This window comes from Augochlora pura, chromosome 6 (assembly GCF_028453695.1).
Source record: "Augochlora pura isolate Apur16 chromosome 6, APUR_v2.2.1, whole genome shotgun sequence".
NCBI classification, from domain to species: Eukaryota; Metazoa; Arthropoda; class Insecta; order Hymenoptera; family Halictidae; genus Augochlora; species Augochlora pura.
Genome location: NC_135777.1, coordinates 10,852,652 through 10,869,766, shown reverse-complemented (window position 1 = coordinate 10,869,766; position 17,115 = coordinate 10,852,652). Strand labels below are relative to the sequence as shown.

Below are 17,115 nucleotides of genomic sequence, written 5' to 3'. Positions count from 1 at the left end.
CACTTACTTATTTTGAGGGACATTCTTGGATTCTATACTTAAAATGAAAATTTTTCTACCGGCCAAAAGTTTTGTATCGCTATGAATTTTAAGGAATTCAGTTGTACCGTACTCTGAATTTCCTTATATGATATCTTCAATTTGCTTGCAATATACCGTAACGAGCAACCCTCTTTTCGAAGCGTGATAACAGCACTTCTAGTCTCGTCGCTAATCTGCGTTGTATTTCGCTATTTTGAAATATTGGGGTACAATTTTAATTGTCCGTCTCAGTCGAGCACCTTCGTGATCGAAAAGGATGCCTATGTACGACAAATGTGGCTTTGCAGCTTCACTCAATGTTAACGTCAACAAAGCGGCGTCTAATATTGTAGGACTAAAGTCTCATTCGATAAACAATAGCATTAGATAGCCCAATATAACGCGAAGACATTATCGTGATAGGATCTTTCACGTTCAACGTTACTTTAAATTGAAATTATGACGTACATAAGAGTATTTATAATACAACAATATAATTAAATATCTTAAAACTTCTATATTCCTGTTAATGCCTAGTATTAATAGCATCAGCATGAAATGAACAAGAATATCCGATTTCGATAAAAATCTACAAGTGATCCGAGACCATTTGATCGACAATGTAGAATGTATACGCTCTTATATCAAAGTTAGGCAAAACAATCAATCTCAAAAATTGCATCTGTGTTCTAATAATCACTTTCTTCCAAATAAATAAATGTTCGATGACTTATGGACTTTGTCATTCATAAATTCCTACATGGAAAATAATATTCATCTTATTTCGATGACACGGTGATATAGTTGCGAGCGATGAAGTAGACATGGTTCTGTGCACTTCGTCAGGTTGTTCGTTTTGAAGGGAAGAGAGGACCAAGCGTTTTTTCGGGACCGCGAACAGCGCGAAGGAGTAATTAATAAGTTTCCTCGATAGGGATCTAGGTGGGCATGGCCGGTGGCGCCCGCTCGCGCCGTTTTTCGAGGGGTGACTCGGGGAATTAAGACACTCAGAAACATTTGATGGCTCACTTGGTATGCATGGTCTGGGTTATAAGTCAAGGAATTGCTCAAGCGCCCGTAAAATCTAAATCTCTGGCACTCGTCGACGGTGCCGCCCGCGCGCACCGCCTTCCCTCCTCCCATGGAGGATGTATACATCACGCCTGGTTATTTCAAGAATCCTCTGAACTCATCACACATTCAATTTATCAGCGAGTCGGGTAGACACCGTTCTTCTCCATCGGGAATGGTCGATTCTTCCGTTTCCTCCTCACTATCTCGCTCGCTCGCTCCCTGCCAGACCGCGTTAAAACGTGTCGGTACAGGTGATCGATATCGATCTATTGGCTGGTAGAAGCAACCACGCCGTCTACTAACCTGTTTCTCAATCAGGCGATAAGAGGTTTTTGGGGTGTAGCAGAGACAGTCGCAATCTGGCAATCGACAGTGATCTTGAGTATTACCAATCTTTGAGGACCCATTGTCGCTATATACGCAGAGAAAGTCAATAAAATCGTGAAACCTGGCAGGAAACTTTGAAAAAGTAGAGACGATATGTTAGTGAAAATATATAAACTACATGTAATTATAATATTTATATAAAAATCTTTAGCACATAACTTCTCATCGTATGAAGAACAGCTTGGATCCGGTGGTGTGTACTCTTGAAATACTCTTGGTTACCTAAGAGTTAAAGTACACGCGATCATTGAATTCTCTCGCAAATCAATTCTTGCAAACAATATCTTTCGGATCGTCGAGTTATCGAAATCAACATCGAATTTCCGCGTGGGTGACAATTTTCCGAGCAAGTATTTTCTTCGCGAAAGTCTTGGCTCTTAGCGTTTCGATCAACAGACGACGCGCGCGAATCGCATCGAAATTTTAATTGGTTGGGATAGAGATTTAACCGAGATTTAACGGAGATCGAGCGCGATCGTTGGATCGAGCCGGAGCGATTCATGGTCCCCTTGCGCTCCGGCGAAACGCAATCCCGCAGATTATGGGTTACGGGTTCGAGCAAGGTTCGGCAGTTCCATCATTGCCGTCGGGAGCGTATCTCTATCGAGTGTCGGCCGCCTCGCGCCGCGCCGCTTCGAACCGCTTCGAACCGCTCCGAGCCATTCCGCTCTCCGTTCAGCGGCGTTTCAGCGTCGCTCCGGTGGAATATTTCCTTCTAGCGGCGGGCTTGTATGCGACCAATGTGGACGTCGGATTTTAATGGAAAATCGAGTGCGCGGGGAGCAGCCCGGTGGTAGAGAATCGCGATGATTCCGTGAAATATGGAGGCAGGAGCGAGCAGGTTTTCGACGGAGCTGGTAAAGCTGCACGGGAACGCTGGGGCTGCGTTAATGGCTGATTGATAAACGACCGTCTCTCATCAACACTGCATCGGCTTCATATTTATCACCGCACAGACTCAGCAGAAACGGTCTCGCTTTCGTCCACTTTCGCAACAATGGCCGAGCGAAAGCTGTTATCTAAGATACTCGAAAATTATGGTCCGACCGCGTGATTCAGAGTTTGAGTGTACTATGAGTTCGAAGGACGACTACTTTTTTAGAAATATTATCCACTTACCTGGCGCAATCTCCTTGAAAAATGTACGCGTCGCTGTTGTAGTGTATAATTAAATCGTATAATATTAATATCATTATTAATCGTACAATATTAGTATGATAATTAAATCATATAATCGTATAATAAAAAGTCATAAAATTAATATTTTATTTTTTAATTTTATTACTAACATTTATCTATTTACTTAATATAATTGATTACGTTAACATCTAGCTGACACTACAAAATACTAGTTGACACTAGTTGTCACTCTAGAAACTACTCTACTGTTCTTTAATCAGACCACATCTTAAGCATTGATCTATGGTTGACTATCAAGAATACATAAATGTGAATATGCAAAATAAAAATATCCAAAATACTTGTAAGAAATATAAATTAAGTGAAAACATCCTTAAATTCTTTTAATGTTGTTTCAGTTTTGTCGTCAATGTATAAAATCTTCTATGTTCTCTTTAGCATAGACGGTTATTGCAGCTGCATTCATACCAAATGTAACAACAGTATTTGATTTAGTTATAAACTAGTTATAAGGTCTTATGCTAAATATTGACATGATGTATTTTTATGTTGATCTAGCTTAGTTTATTATTTAATTTCCACAATACTTTAACTTGTGCAACGCATAGCTATAAGCTAGCATGACCCATTGTGATTATTCTAATAAACAACAATTATTACTTTATATTGTATCAGCTTGAATCCAAACGGCCTTTCAGCCAAACATTTTACAACAGTTTTAGTTTACAACTTTCGATAGGCAATTGGTTCTTGTATGACCAGAGCAGGGACGGAAATTCATCGGCTACATCATGCACTAATTCGAGCAATCTTGCGGAAACGTTCGCATAATTCACTGTAGCTGCAGGGGTCGCGTTCGCTCGGAGCTCTCTGCAAGGTGTCCTTTTGCCGCAGGACGCTCGGTTGTCAGCGCTAACAGCCCTCCGCAGGATCCAGTGTCAGTGGTAACAGCTCGCGCGTGTCAGCCACGTGCCAGCCACGCTCGCAGCCCTACGCGCGTTTAACTCGGACGAATTGGGCGCCTCGCGAGACTGCCCTTTTCAACTTGTAGAATAACAGAGCCAGATGCCGGAGAATCTGCAACTTTGAAAATTCTCACGAGCCGTTACCCATTCGATTTCTCGCGAATCGACACACGCGGCTCGAAATGCGGCTCGTGTCGACGGCGATGAGAACAGTGAACGAGCCCGCGAAGACAACGAAGAAGCCTTCGCGTGGCCTGTCTTCCTCGACCAGCAGATTAAATGGAAGCAATTTTTCCTGAGCGATCTCTCGTGGCATCACTTTGAACGCTGCTGATTTCTCACGGAGCCTTAAACAGCTGAACGGAACAAATGTTTCGATTCCCATGAATCTTCTTTGCACGACCGCTAACGAAACTGTTCCTCCTTCTTGGCAATATTTAAGGATTGTTATGACCTTCTCGAGAGTTCATTTTGCTGGTTATTTAGGTGGACTGTCAAGAGAGAGGGAGATAGTGTGTCGAGACTGAGTCTGCGCGAAGGATAACTGGACGCACGGAGTTGATATTCGGCATAAAGTAGACTTAGGGCTCGGCGTGTGTCGGCCGGAGCGAGCTCGGTGGGACAGGATGCCACCATCGGCAATAAATATGGTTGATAAGCCGGGGATGGCCGGCGCACGATACAGAACGACACAGAAGCGTTCAACGACGTCCTGGCGCGCGACGCGTGTCACCAATGATGTCCGGCGCAGTCCCGCGACTTTACGAGCACGAATTAGGATTAGATTCGGCTGCGTTCGTACGATATCATCGTCCTGCTCGGCCCGCGTCCCAGCTGCCGATAAATTTCTCGCGATTTGCTGCGTCTCCGCATCCCGACGGAAAGGGTGACATCTTCGAGGGGGTAACAGTTACACGGCTCAATCGGTCGCACAAAATCATAATTAGACTGCGGATCTTTATGAAACATACGTTTCGCGCATTCTTTACAAAAAAAAAACGAAAACCGCATGAACATTTATTTCCGTTTTGAATGATTTTCATTAACCCTTAAATGCATGAATTAATGAATTTTATTTAAAAATTAGGGTTATAATATTTCAAATGAGTGGAAATCGGGAAAAATATTAAAAAAAATTATAAGTCATATCTTATAGGGTTTTTATTGAAAAATATTAATGATTCATTTTTGGTACACTATGCAAAATAGACATAAAAATTCTTTAGTTAGTATGAAAGAGATTGAAGCAGTCGTTTCCTTTCTTGGAACAAAGAAATACATTGTACTTTGTAATTTTTTTGAATACACCAAAATATTTCTAAATAATCCACTTCCAAAAGTACGTAAATGAACCCGCTATCACAAATGCGCGCCAATTGGTATAACGTCAGAAAGATACAAATATTGAAGTCAAATGTCATTATTTTAGTTAATTTTTGATAAGTCAATGGACAAAGGAATCACTGCCATTCAGCCAAATGTATCGATATCAAAACTGTTGTCGGGTATCCGCGCAAAAAGTTATTGATTCATTTTTGGGACTCTATTCATTTAAGGGTTAAGCTTCCCTAATATATCATGTATATTACTAATGTACGTATATTGTTTTTTAACGATAATAAGATTGGATTTATTTACGCTTCAAACAGTTGTGATCGTAATAAGTGTTTCAATGGAGAAGTTGGTAAAAGAATTTCTAACGGAAACATTTTTATAGTATCAGCAATCGTAAAAGAGAAACTGTAGTGTTAACAGTACCATCGCTCTGTCTTTCATCTACTCTTTTTCATCATAAGTGTATATGATCAACGGTCGAGCAACAATAATGTTTATTCGTTTAACGAAGCGAACCCATTGTTGTATGATGCAACAGCGCAGCCATAGTGCGGGTAAAGAAGAAAAAGAAACAAAAATTATATAACAGATGATGTAGACATGATACGACAATAATGTAAATAAAATTATTCTAGTAGAGACGCATAGAGCATTGAAAGCGTGTAGAACGAAGAAAAAGATTTTTTAATCTGGAATATGTGGAAAAAGTTGGACGGTGGATACTCCTCGCTCGTGTTCCGCTGCCGGAGCCCAATCGAAAAGTCATTACAACTTTTTGCCGACTCAATCAAGAAGTTAATGTCCTTTAACCTCGAGACGTTCCCCGCGGAGGTCGGCGGAATCGGAGTCGGAAGCAAGAACTCGACGGCTCTCACATGCCCGGCGAAATAGATCGCCAGCTTATGATTGATCGCCTATTGGCTCCGCGGCTCGGCCAGCCTTTTTCCTCTCGCTTCTGCCGCGATATCGGGAATTATTGCCCCGCCATCCAACTCCGATCTGATTCACCCTGCCTTATTTTTACCGACCGGAGCGCGCCGGCATTACGGCGCGGCGGAGCCCTGCGACTCCGCTCAGACTGCTTCACGTTCTTTACCAAGCAGCCCCGTCGCGGTCGTTCGCCGCAAGAAGACTTTGGCCGTGGCCCGTATGTCCCTCGAAGAGATCGCGGAGAAATCGCTGGGAATTCGTCGGGAAGATAATCCGAGGAACGATGATCCCTGGCGGATGTGCTGGCACCTTCTGCCCGACGCGGTCGATTTAACGCGCCCCGTTTCTCACCGGCGCGGCACGGCGACGACGTGTCCGCAAGGTGGCCCGCCTATCTGAACGATTATCAATCGGGTCGGACGGAGCAATCACCTGCGACGATGTTAATAATAATACGTTGATTAGACGAGAGAACGAGGAAGGAATTATTGTCGGACCGTTCGCGTCGCTCTGCTAGCGAGAGTACATCGCTGACTCGTCGTGCTGTTTTACGGGCAGTATTATAGCGATCGTCGAACGGATAGATGATGGAGCGATGGCTGGGAGGAGGAGGAGGGGGGAGGGGGGGGGGGGGGCAGTGGAGGAGAACGATCTTCCGAATAGAGCTCGTTGGAATGAATGTTCGGTGAGACGGGGCGAGCGATGATCGTTCGCGGGATAATCGGGAACGGTGGAGGTCCATCAGCGGATTCGACGAGTCTGCCGAACGTCCAATATCTAGGAGGTGGGCCATAAAAAAAGGAGTCGAGGCTGGCGCGGGCGTTAAAAATATTCAAGATCGTTTGTCAGGCTGAATTACAGCCTGGACGTGGCGCGGCAACGGCGTGGCATGCCGTGTCCTCGTCGCACACCCTCGACCCCCTATGCACTCGAAGTGATAACGGGGTAAAACGGGATCCTGCGGAACGCGATGCGCAACGCGGCGGGAACGGAGGAGGAAAGAGTCGGCGGCTACAACCACGACTACGGGTCCTCGTCGGTCCACGACTACGACGACGCCGACGACGATCACGACGACTACGACGGCCGCGACGGCTACGACGGCTACGACGACGACTACGACGGTCCTGGGCACATGTGTCGAACCTGAAATATGTAGGCGTGGTCTGGATGGGACTAGCAGACGCGTTCCGACGACCGAATATGTTCACCCCGTTCGTACGCTCCACCCCCGTCTAACTCTGGAACGGCTGCCATTGGCCGGTGCCCACCCTCGTTGCGCCTCCACCTGCCACGCCGAGCTTCCCTCCGCGGGATTCTACCCCTAAATATAGGGGATGCGCGGCCAGTTCCTTCATTTGAACGTGGTCCGTCGTCGACGCACGCTGCGCCCTCGATCTCCCTTCCTCTCCTCTTTGCTTTCTCGCCTGTGCTCTTCCTCTCTACTCCTGTCTTTATCGCTCTCTGTCACTCGTTCTATTTCTCTTACCCGCCGCTCTCGATCCCCTCGGTGTTTGTTGTGCCGCCGGATTCAGTGGATGGACTCTCGTGCTTCGAGACAGACGTTTGTTCCCCGTCGAAATGGAAGAGTGCGAACCGGTTGCTTGAATCTGCCGAGGACAGCCTGACCGAAGAATTTCGCATTGGCAGACCGATCCGGTGAGTCGAACTTTTAAACTTTCAAAAGACTACGTTTAATCGAGATTGACGAGATTGACGTCGATGCGAGCCATCGAACACACACGCACGCACACACACATAAACACACAAACGCAGAGCGAGAGAGGGAGAGAACAGCGACGGTAGTCAGGTTTCGATTGTCCGTTGACAGCCTCCGAGATTTGCCGATCGAATCCGATTGACCCAATTATCCCGCTGTATAGCGTAGCTGCGACACCTGGTCCGGGTGTACGGACCGCTATCCATCATCCCGGTGTCCGACTAAATTGACCGTCGGCCGTGATTGTCGTAGGTCGATCATCCGGAACGAGCACGATGACAATGGAAGATCGCACGGGTGGCATCGACCGTGCCGCCCCCGCGACCTCCACGACGGCTACCACGGCACTCACGTCGTCCAGCCCCTCGTCGATCGGCGACGTCACCTCGGACGCCTCGTACCCTTTGCAACGGGCCAGCAAGCGGTCCTTCGACGTCGCGTTCTTGGTAGCGCCCGACGAGAACTTGGCGCGACGGCAGAGCGAGAAGCTAAGAATGGTCTCGGCTAGGCGGGACCGGCTGCGAGAGGAGATCGCGCCGGAGAGCGTCGCGGACGCGGACCGAATGCCCCAGAACTTGACCATCAAAAACTACGAGAGCGACACCGGCGGTTCGGATAGAAGAAGAGCAATTCATTGCACGGAGAACTCGCTGAGTCCGCCGTACATCTCGCCCAGGACCTTGACGCCAACTCTCCCGGGTCTATCTCCGGACAACGACGCTCGCAGATACGTCTCCGGCTCCCGACTCCAGAAGACACCCAGCCCGCCATCGTTCGCGGCCCACCAGGCCATTCTGGCCAACTGTCCGGAGTCGGTGGAGCCAGGATTGGCCTGCAACAAGGTCTACGAGACGGTGATACCATGCCCCAGCGAGCGCCACGGCGAGTCTCGCAGCGCGTTCACCAAGGTAAATCTCGCCGCTCAGAGGAACGGCTTCAACGACGACGGACAGACCTCGCCGAGGTCCTCCATCTCGCCGGACGACAGAGCCAGCTACCAGAGTAGCGTCAGTCCGCCGGTCGTCCCCCTGACCGCTGTCAGCGGATACAAATACGCGCAGTTCCCCGCCAAGATGACCTATCCGTTCCTGGTCAGTCCGGAGGGTGCTCAACCCGGCCTGCTGGAGAACCTCAAGATCCCGCAGATCGCCCAGCCGCCCAAGGTGCCCAGCCCCAAGATGCCCAGCTTCCGACCAGACATCCCACCGGTCTACCCGAATCTTTCATACAACCCGATCTCCGTTTTCCCGCCGATGGCCGACGCGCTAACCAGGCCGAGATTCCTGGCGACGGCCGCGGGGGTGGCCGGCCTGCTGCCTCCGTCGTTCGCCGCTCTCACTTTGCCGGCCCAGAACGTATGCGCCAAGTGCAACCTCTCGTTCCGGATGACGTCCGACCTGGTCTACCACATGCGCTCGCACCACAAGAACGAGAACTCCGCGGAGGCGGCCAGGAGGCGGCGCGAGGAAAAGCTGAGGTGTCCCGTCTGCGACGAGAGCTTCAGGGAGAGGCACCACCTGACCAGGCACATGACCGCGCATCAGGACAAAGAGAGCGATGCGATTGTCGACCAGGTAGAGGTCAAGAGGCGGGCCACCACCGTGCACAGCAAGTGACGAAAGAAATCTTCTACGGAAGACCCGACGATCCTCGCCAGTGGCTATCCCTTCGAGAACTGAGTCCTCGCCGCAGGTGCAGGCGTGATCTCTTTCTTTGGTTCTCGAAGCATTTCCTTTCGAAAACGGGACTCGTCGCGTCGCGTCGCGGTCTTCGAACGCGGCAGCCGTGAGTATCGGTTGGCTTCTTGTTTGTTTGTTTGTTTGTTGAGATTTCTCGAGTCTTCGCGTTTCAAGTTGGCGCGGAAGCCAGAGAGTTCTTCCAGGAACTTCCGAGTTCGTTTAAATTCCCACCTATCGGAATCTGGGCGAGATTCGTTTCAAGTTCGAGACGGTTTACCCGAAGAAAGACTTTGGAGGGGGCGAGCTGTGAGCCGAGAGAGATTATTGGGAGATAATCAATGTAATCAATGACGATACGTAGTCCACTATCACTAGAGTCCTTGTTACTGGATGTCCACGCCAGTTTTTGCACACCCTTTTAACGAACAAACTAATCGATATCGAGAATAATTAATAATGTCATTTACGTGGTATACGTATGTACGGATGAGGCGCTAATGTAAGCATTATCATAAGAGACGCTCTCTTACGGTCTGCGACCAGGATATCCCTCGTTAGTCAATATTAGGTAGGAGACAATTTGTAAATACCTCGGACTTCATCGTAGACCTAAGATACGGTTATACCGAACAGATTAGAGGATTGTAAATCCTTTCTGGTGAGGGCGACGATACAACGGGAAATGTTAAACGATCCCGCGATTCTGAGGGGTGTCTCGCGGACCTCGTTTCAGCATGGTGGCAGGTGATATCCCGGAGGGGTGGCCTCCACCCTCGACCAGGTGGGGATCGGGGCAGGTACGGTTTCCTGAGGGCCGGCGCGGGGAACGGGGCGAGGACGAACCGCGGTGTAAGCCGCGTTTGTTCGTGTGTCGGCGGTGGCACGGCAATAAATAGATCGTAAACCGTACCCCGGGCGAGCACACGAACCGTCGGAGCGCGCATAATGGTAGGAAACAATGAATGCCGTAATCGGAAACAGTGCCGGTTTGTTATCTGCCATTTACACTCCATTTAACTTCAAACAGTGAATCGGCTGGCGCGCATTCGCGTTTTAAATACGCGCGACCTCCAGCCACCCCCCACCGGGCTCCACCCCCGCCGCGCGGCCCTGCGATCCCTGTCGACGTACGGCTTAGCATAGGGTTAACCTGCCGACCGGCCCAAGTGGCTTAATATTGCCCCGAATTGCTTGACTTATCGCCACCTCCGCCACCGGGGCTTAATGTCCGCATATTTCGCCGGCGTTCTCGATCGTCTACACCCCCGCGTTCCGCACCTGCGCTCGCCTATCATTTTGCGAATGCACCACGCTCCTCCCTTTGCCTCGAACTTTCGTTGCTCGCGTGTCTCCCCGCTCTGCGAAAGTCAGCGCTTCCGCCCCCCGTCGTTTCGCCAGCCTTTTCGTTTTCACTTTGCTTGCGATACGTTGTCACACCATTTCCGTCCTCGATCCTAAGCTGAGTCGCGCGAACGTTACGGATCTTTCTTTCGTACTCGCTTTTACCGCAATGGGTCTCGGAACGAAGGCAAATCGTTTTTGAAGCGACAGGAGCCACGACCGGTTGCGATCGATAAATGTTAAGAACTACAGTATTCTGTACAGCAATAATTACCAGTAGCGTGTATATACTTCCCTTTGATCCGACGCAAGCTTTGGACTTGGTCCAGGAGAGACACGTTCTAGTATTCTAAGATGGTTGCGATTAGATTGCTCCTTTCGATAGACGGACAGCTAGGTGTAACCGCAGCGCCGCGGACGACGTTGTTTCACGATAAAGCGAACTGTACATTCGTGCTCTAGAATTAAGGACACCGTTCTCTGTTTCGTTTTCTAAGGATAATTTGTCGCTCGATGTAAATACCACTCTGTAAATAAGCACTGTATGTATCCGAACTCGTTGTTAACGAATAAAAGGAAAACAGTATCCGTGAGAACGACTTTGAAAAACCGTCGAACCAACCCCTCCGCACCGCTCACCCACCTTCTCGGTATATAGCCGCGCGTTTCTTCGCGTTCGATCGGAAAAGAATGATTTAATTCGCCGCGGCGATCGTTCATTCGCCGGGGCTCTCGAGTTTTTGTCGCGCCGTTCTCGTTCTCCCCTCTTGTTCGATTGTCCCTGTACCACCGGAAGCCGATTACACGGCAATAGATTAATTTCTGACCACTCGAGGCAACCCACCCCCCCCCCCCCCCTGTTCTCGCGATTGTCCAGACCGACCGAACCATTCCTTTTCGAAATGATTTTACTGCAAACGAAGCCGCGTTTGTAAATCGCGCGCGACGCTGACTTGTTGAATGGAAGACGCCTAACCGGAAGAGATCCCGAAAGGCTGCTCGGATAGGTGCTCGATGTCTTCGGCGAAGAAATACAGAGGAGTCTCCTAAACGGGTAACGTTAAGCCCGTCGAAACCGCAGCCAATACGACAAACAATCTCTTACCGCCCTCGTTCCGGCTTAGCCCTGCCCCTTAACCCCCCGCAACCCCTCACGGTAAGTGTACTTACCCTCTGCCCGAGGTCCATAAAGATAAATAACACGAAGCAGCCACGCCAGGATCCGGGAGTAGTTGTATCCCTTATAAAACTAGGAAGAACCCCATCGGAACCCCCTCTCGTCTTCTCCTGCTCCACCCCTGCCTCCCTCGACCCGCCGCCCTCTCGCTCTCAGCCCCTTCTAACGAGTTCAACGCTTCCGTTTCCACTATGGTTTGTCTTGTTATCGTCACCCTTCTACTACCTCCTCAAACCTCTTCCACCCACTGTTTCACGATTGAAAATTCGTGACGATCGTCGTAGTTTTGCCAGTCGTATTGGTTCAAAATTCGTAGATATTTCAAAATATTTTTTATTATACTACCTTGTACAATGTTAATAAATTAGAAGCGAGTATTTATAAACTGTTCATCTAATTCAGTGACCCCCCGCCATTCAACATGAGTTAAACTTTTATTTCTGTTATTGGGAAACTGGATGTTTACCTGAACAGATAAATAAATTTAATTTAAATGTTACGTTAAATTATATTTATATTCAATTGTCAAATAAATCGACAGTATACTTCTAAATCTCTACCATTCCATAAACTTCCTTAACCCCTCGCCGTACTTTGACATGTTTGACTCGTAATGAGGATTCCAGTAATTATCCGCAAGATTTAACGTTTATTGTTAATTGAATCCGGAAAAAATGTTGTTCTTTTACCATTAATATTTAAGCATTCGAGTCAATTGAAGTTCCTTTTTTTTCCAAGTAATTATTATTAGGTTATATCCTATTGTTGGTATCTGTCCGGTATGAATCACTGGAACAAATGAGTTTCTACTTTCATTAAATAATAGATAAGGGTTCGAAATATCTAAAATAAAAAAAGATATAAAAAAAAAAACTAAGAAAAAACAAAACGAATCTCGGATAGGATAACGGAAGCTATTTAGAACTCGACGTAATAGAATCGAAGAAGTTGTTATGATTCTACCTATGATGAAAATAGTACGATAAGGGGTTAAGCTTCGCTTAAAGTACACCGTTAGGTAATTGCGGGCGAATACAATTGATTTATTAAGATTGACACCGGTGTGCCGAGACTGTTACAAAGAGGATTATTTATTGGTCTACCGTCGTCGAAAGATCGAAGCTAGATTATCGGTTAGCGAGGCAATGACCCCCGCGATCTCTTGATCAAGCGAGGGTACGAAAGTGGATTTGAAAGAGACACGACCCATTATGTGTGGTGGCCCGATTTAAAAGGAGCATCTACTCCCCTTAGCTCCGATTCTGGCCGGACTCTTCCCACCCTTGTTAGCGATACTTCTGCGTGCCGAATCGCGCGCATGCTTGTTCTGTCAGTGAAATAATGACAATGTCATATAGCTCCGGGCCGATTCGCCACAGCGCCCCAGCCACGTGGGCGACGATTGGACGCGGATATGCTAATATGGCGTCCGTTCCGAGACATTAACTTCTCGGTTTGCCGATCTTCGCCAGACGAGTCACGTCTTCGACTCACGCCGCGGAGCGCCGAAGGACGTCGATCACCGGATCCGTTCCCTACGGCTCTGTATCGACTGGCTCGGTTCAACGGATCGAACGGAACGCGTCTCGCACCCTCGGCCATTCCTTTCGATTCCGCTTGCTACGACGATCATTGCATTTCATACTCTATACTCTTCCATGCTCCATCGTCTTTCAGGTTCCCCATCTTCGACGAGTCCACTTTTCTTTGCCTCAGACACAGCTTACAAAATCAACCTGTTTTTTACAAGCTGATATCCTAGTTAATTTGCTTCGAGTGCATTGTTTGTATCAGGTAACTTAGGGAACGAAGACTTTTTTGTATAAAGAAAGACGTTGACCAAGTATTGGGTTGGGGAATAAGCTCGTAGCGTTTTTATATTTTCTTTAATTTTGCAATGATTTATTGCTGTTTGACAAAGTGTATAATGTTAATTCGATGGAGCTGTTTCTGCTCTGCAAAACTGTGTTAATAGTTTTCTTAAATCATTTAATTTGTTATTATTTTTGAGGTTGTAGCGACACACGGTCGGCGACCATAATAACAATTCGAGCTGTCCGCTTGCAGATTCCAAGGGTTTGCCGAAAAAAAAAACATTCCTTGACGTGTGCCTGGACGGAAATTACATTATTTCTTTATTTATTTATTAGTTTCACGTAATAGAAAGAGTAATAAATAATAAATAGTAAATAATGGATTAATTTATTGTTATAACTATTAACACGGTTTTGTAGAGTATTAGAATATTATACACTTTGTCAAACTGCAACAAATCGTTGTAAAATAAAAGAAAATATAAAAACGCTACGAACTTATTCCCGAACCCAATAAAAACAAAGCTCGCCACCTTCTTTTCGGTGAATATAATTGCATCAATCGTGTCATATTACATGTTAACAAATATCACGAACCCATCGACTTATTCCACTCGGAGACTACTTTTTAAGCATCTTCAATACCCTTGCTACCTATCAAAGATTGAAATATACTAACATCATGACACGTGTAATTCCTTAAATTGTCGGAAAAATATTACGTGAAATCCGTCCAAGCGTGACAATACATGACCAGCTGATACTGATCTGTTTCTTGGGGACTTGAAATAATATAAATACGTAGGTCACATGATTCGAATGTCGCAACGGTAATCGACCATTGTATACTAAAGGATTTTTTTTATCGGTAAATAAATAAATGAACATGCAAATAAAAATAGATTTATTCTGTACTGGCAGACGTATTCGTAGACGAGCTGGAGAGATGATCCCCGATCAGAGAGAGACCCGGTCACCCCGATTCTCGATTAGCCACGGTGCTTCGCCGCGATTATGTAACTTGACTGCGAACACGCAGCTTACACCGGTCTCACGATGATCCCCGTCTCGGTGTTTCGATCTCGACCAGGCGTCGCTAACCGATTTTCACCGTTCACGATCGCACTTTTCCCCGGGCATATGCTCCGATTCTGGTCAACGCTTTTTCACACGGAAAGCAGCACTGCAATTACAGTGTTCTCCGGTTAGGTCGCCCCGTTCCGTAGGACGTGGCTTCCTGTTCGTCGATCCTTCCCTCGAAAGCGAGACCTCTCTATCGTGAAGCTCCGGTCGTAGCTCCAGAAACCGCGAACCGTCGAGAACGGCCCGTTTGAACGAGGAAGCGGGAACGTCGTGGCCAACATATCGCCGACATCGCTGGATCCTTCTGTCCTGTCGCGGCGCTGTAAATCCGCGGCGAGCGGACAGCCGCCGAATCCGAAGCGGATACCGCGCGGCGCAACAAAGACCTGTCTGGATGGTCGAAAAAAAAAAACGGGAAAAACAGCGACGAAAAAAAAAAAAAAAAACAAAAGCACTGTCGTGCGGTGCAGAAGCGAGCCGGCCGCGGCTCGAAATAGAAAGGACCGGCCAGGCGGGCAATAATTCGAAACAAAATGTCAAGCGACCGCCATTGTCGGGTGCGGTGGTGCGGTAGGCGCCAACCAACGCCGACGAGAAAATATCACCGACAGTAAATCAAGGTGCAGAAGAGGACCCACCGCCTTCCATCCTCCCCCTCCCATCGTCCTCTCTCCGCTTCGCGGCAACCCCCTTCCAAAGGGCAGTTTCATCCCTCCGGGCCGCCGGGAACACGGACACGGACTGTCCAGCCGCGCGATCACGTCCGTCAGCGCCGGCCGCTTCCGTTTCTCGTCACCGCTCGTCCCGCACACTCTGACGACGGCTTTTCGCGTCACCGCCAAGGTTGCGTGTGGTCCACCATGATCCTCCGGCTCGCTTCCGTGGCCGATCCATCCGCGCGTATCCGAAAAAAAGCATCGAAAAAATCGCAAGACGTTTCATCTCCTCCTGCGTTCGATCTCTTTGTAATTTATGAATCGATTCAGCCACTTTGATTATCGTTATTCATCTGGTATTTACGAAGGCGAACACATTGTTGCAGAGACAACAATAACAGATAATTGATAGAGAATAAGATGGAGGCGGACGTTACATGACTAAAGGTAGAAATTTGAGAATGTCATGTCGCGTGAAACCAAGCGAAGACATGCAATGTTTGAAGAGTAGCAGCCTACGTATTTGCATAGTTTCGAAATCTATAGTAATCTATTAGAAACAGATCAGGATCACGTCCTATTGTTACGTGTAGACGGATCTCATATTCTGTTTCACGTGACATTATATTTCCAAACTCTTAAAACTTTGAAATCCAAGGAAACCCATCACGAAATGGAAGAATTACTTATTAACCCCTTGCACCCGATTTACACGTTATCAAATTTACATGTATTCGATAAATATTCTAATAATAATGAAGTCTTCTATAAGCATAAACGCTCAATTTCATATGTATCAGATAAGTACAGAAATACTGTAGGTTGAAAAAAAATGTCTTCATCATGAAGTTAAAAATTTGTATCTTTCTTTCATAATGTCTGGCGTACGATAATTCAGCTTGGATCAAATGTAATTCGGCACCGCTTTCCTACTGTTAAAAATGTAAGAACTTATAAAGTTGATGTGACATTGTAAATAATACATTTAAGAATACAAAAATAATACATTTTATATCCTACGAAATTTGATATTCTATCCTTTAATACCGTTATCGATTAATCCGTGAAAGAATATAAATTGATCTCTGGAAATCCTATAATTCTTATTATATCTACTATTATATCTTCTCTTACTAAATTACTATGTTCCCTGGATGCGTTTATTTTGTACATCTTGGATCGACGTTTCTTATTAAGACAAACTAGAAATGCTGTAATATCTTCTGTACCTTCCTTCCAATTTAAAAATCTAGTGCTCCGTCGGGAAGAATGCACTACTAAATGATCACAGCTTCGTAACATCGTGATTTCATACAATTTATCTTAACACGCTATCTCCGGGTCACGGGCCGAGCTTAGCTCACGACTAATATCGGAAGTCAGTGAATTTAGAAAAATATTTAGCATTTGGAAAACTGATAGATTTTTGTAACAGGTACATAACGAGAATTTCTCGGATTTTACGGCGGGATACTTTCAACTACATAACGAAATTAAAAGAAATTAAATATTTCAAAAAGGTATTAACACCACACGCGCACCCAGTGCGCTAATCGTTGCACCTACGAAGGCCTCTCGGTTCGGGGAGAAACTGGGGTCGCGCGAGGGGTTGCTTTCGATATTTTGCAAAAGATCGAAGGGTCGAATCGGAACGGCACCCGCCGTCCGACGGGGCGACGGACAGAAAAGTTTCCCGCCCTGTTTAAATATGTCCGACCGCAGAGCAATAAAATATCTTTATCTTACTTGTGCCATTACTCCCTTGATTCGGTGGGGTTCAATTTACATTCCTA

General features: G+C 46.8%; 1 protein-coding gene across 1 annotated transcript; it reads left to right on the top strand.

Moving 5' to 3' along the window:
• Positions 1 to 7,847: 7,847 nt before the first annotated feature.
• On the top strand, positions 7,848 to 9,188 carry LOC144471483 (uncharacterized). The gene has a single exon (XM_078183564.1). The coding sequence runs from the start codon at positions 7,848 to 7,850 to the stop codon at positions 9,186 to 9,188; it is 1,341 nt and encodes a 446-aa protein (XP_078039690.1).
• The last annotated feature ends 7,927 nt before the right edge of the window (positions 9,189 to 17,115 follow it).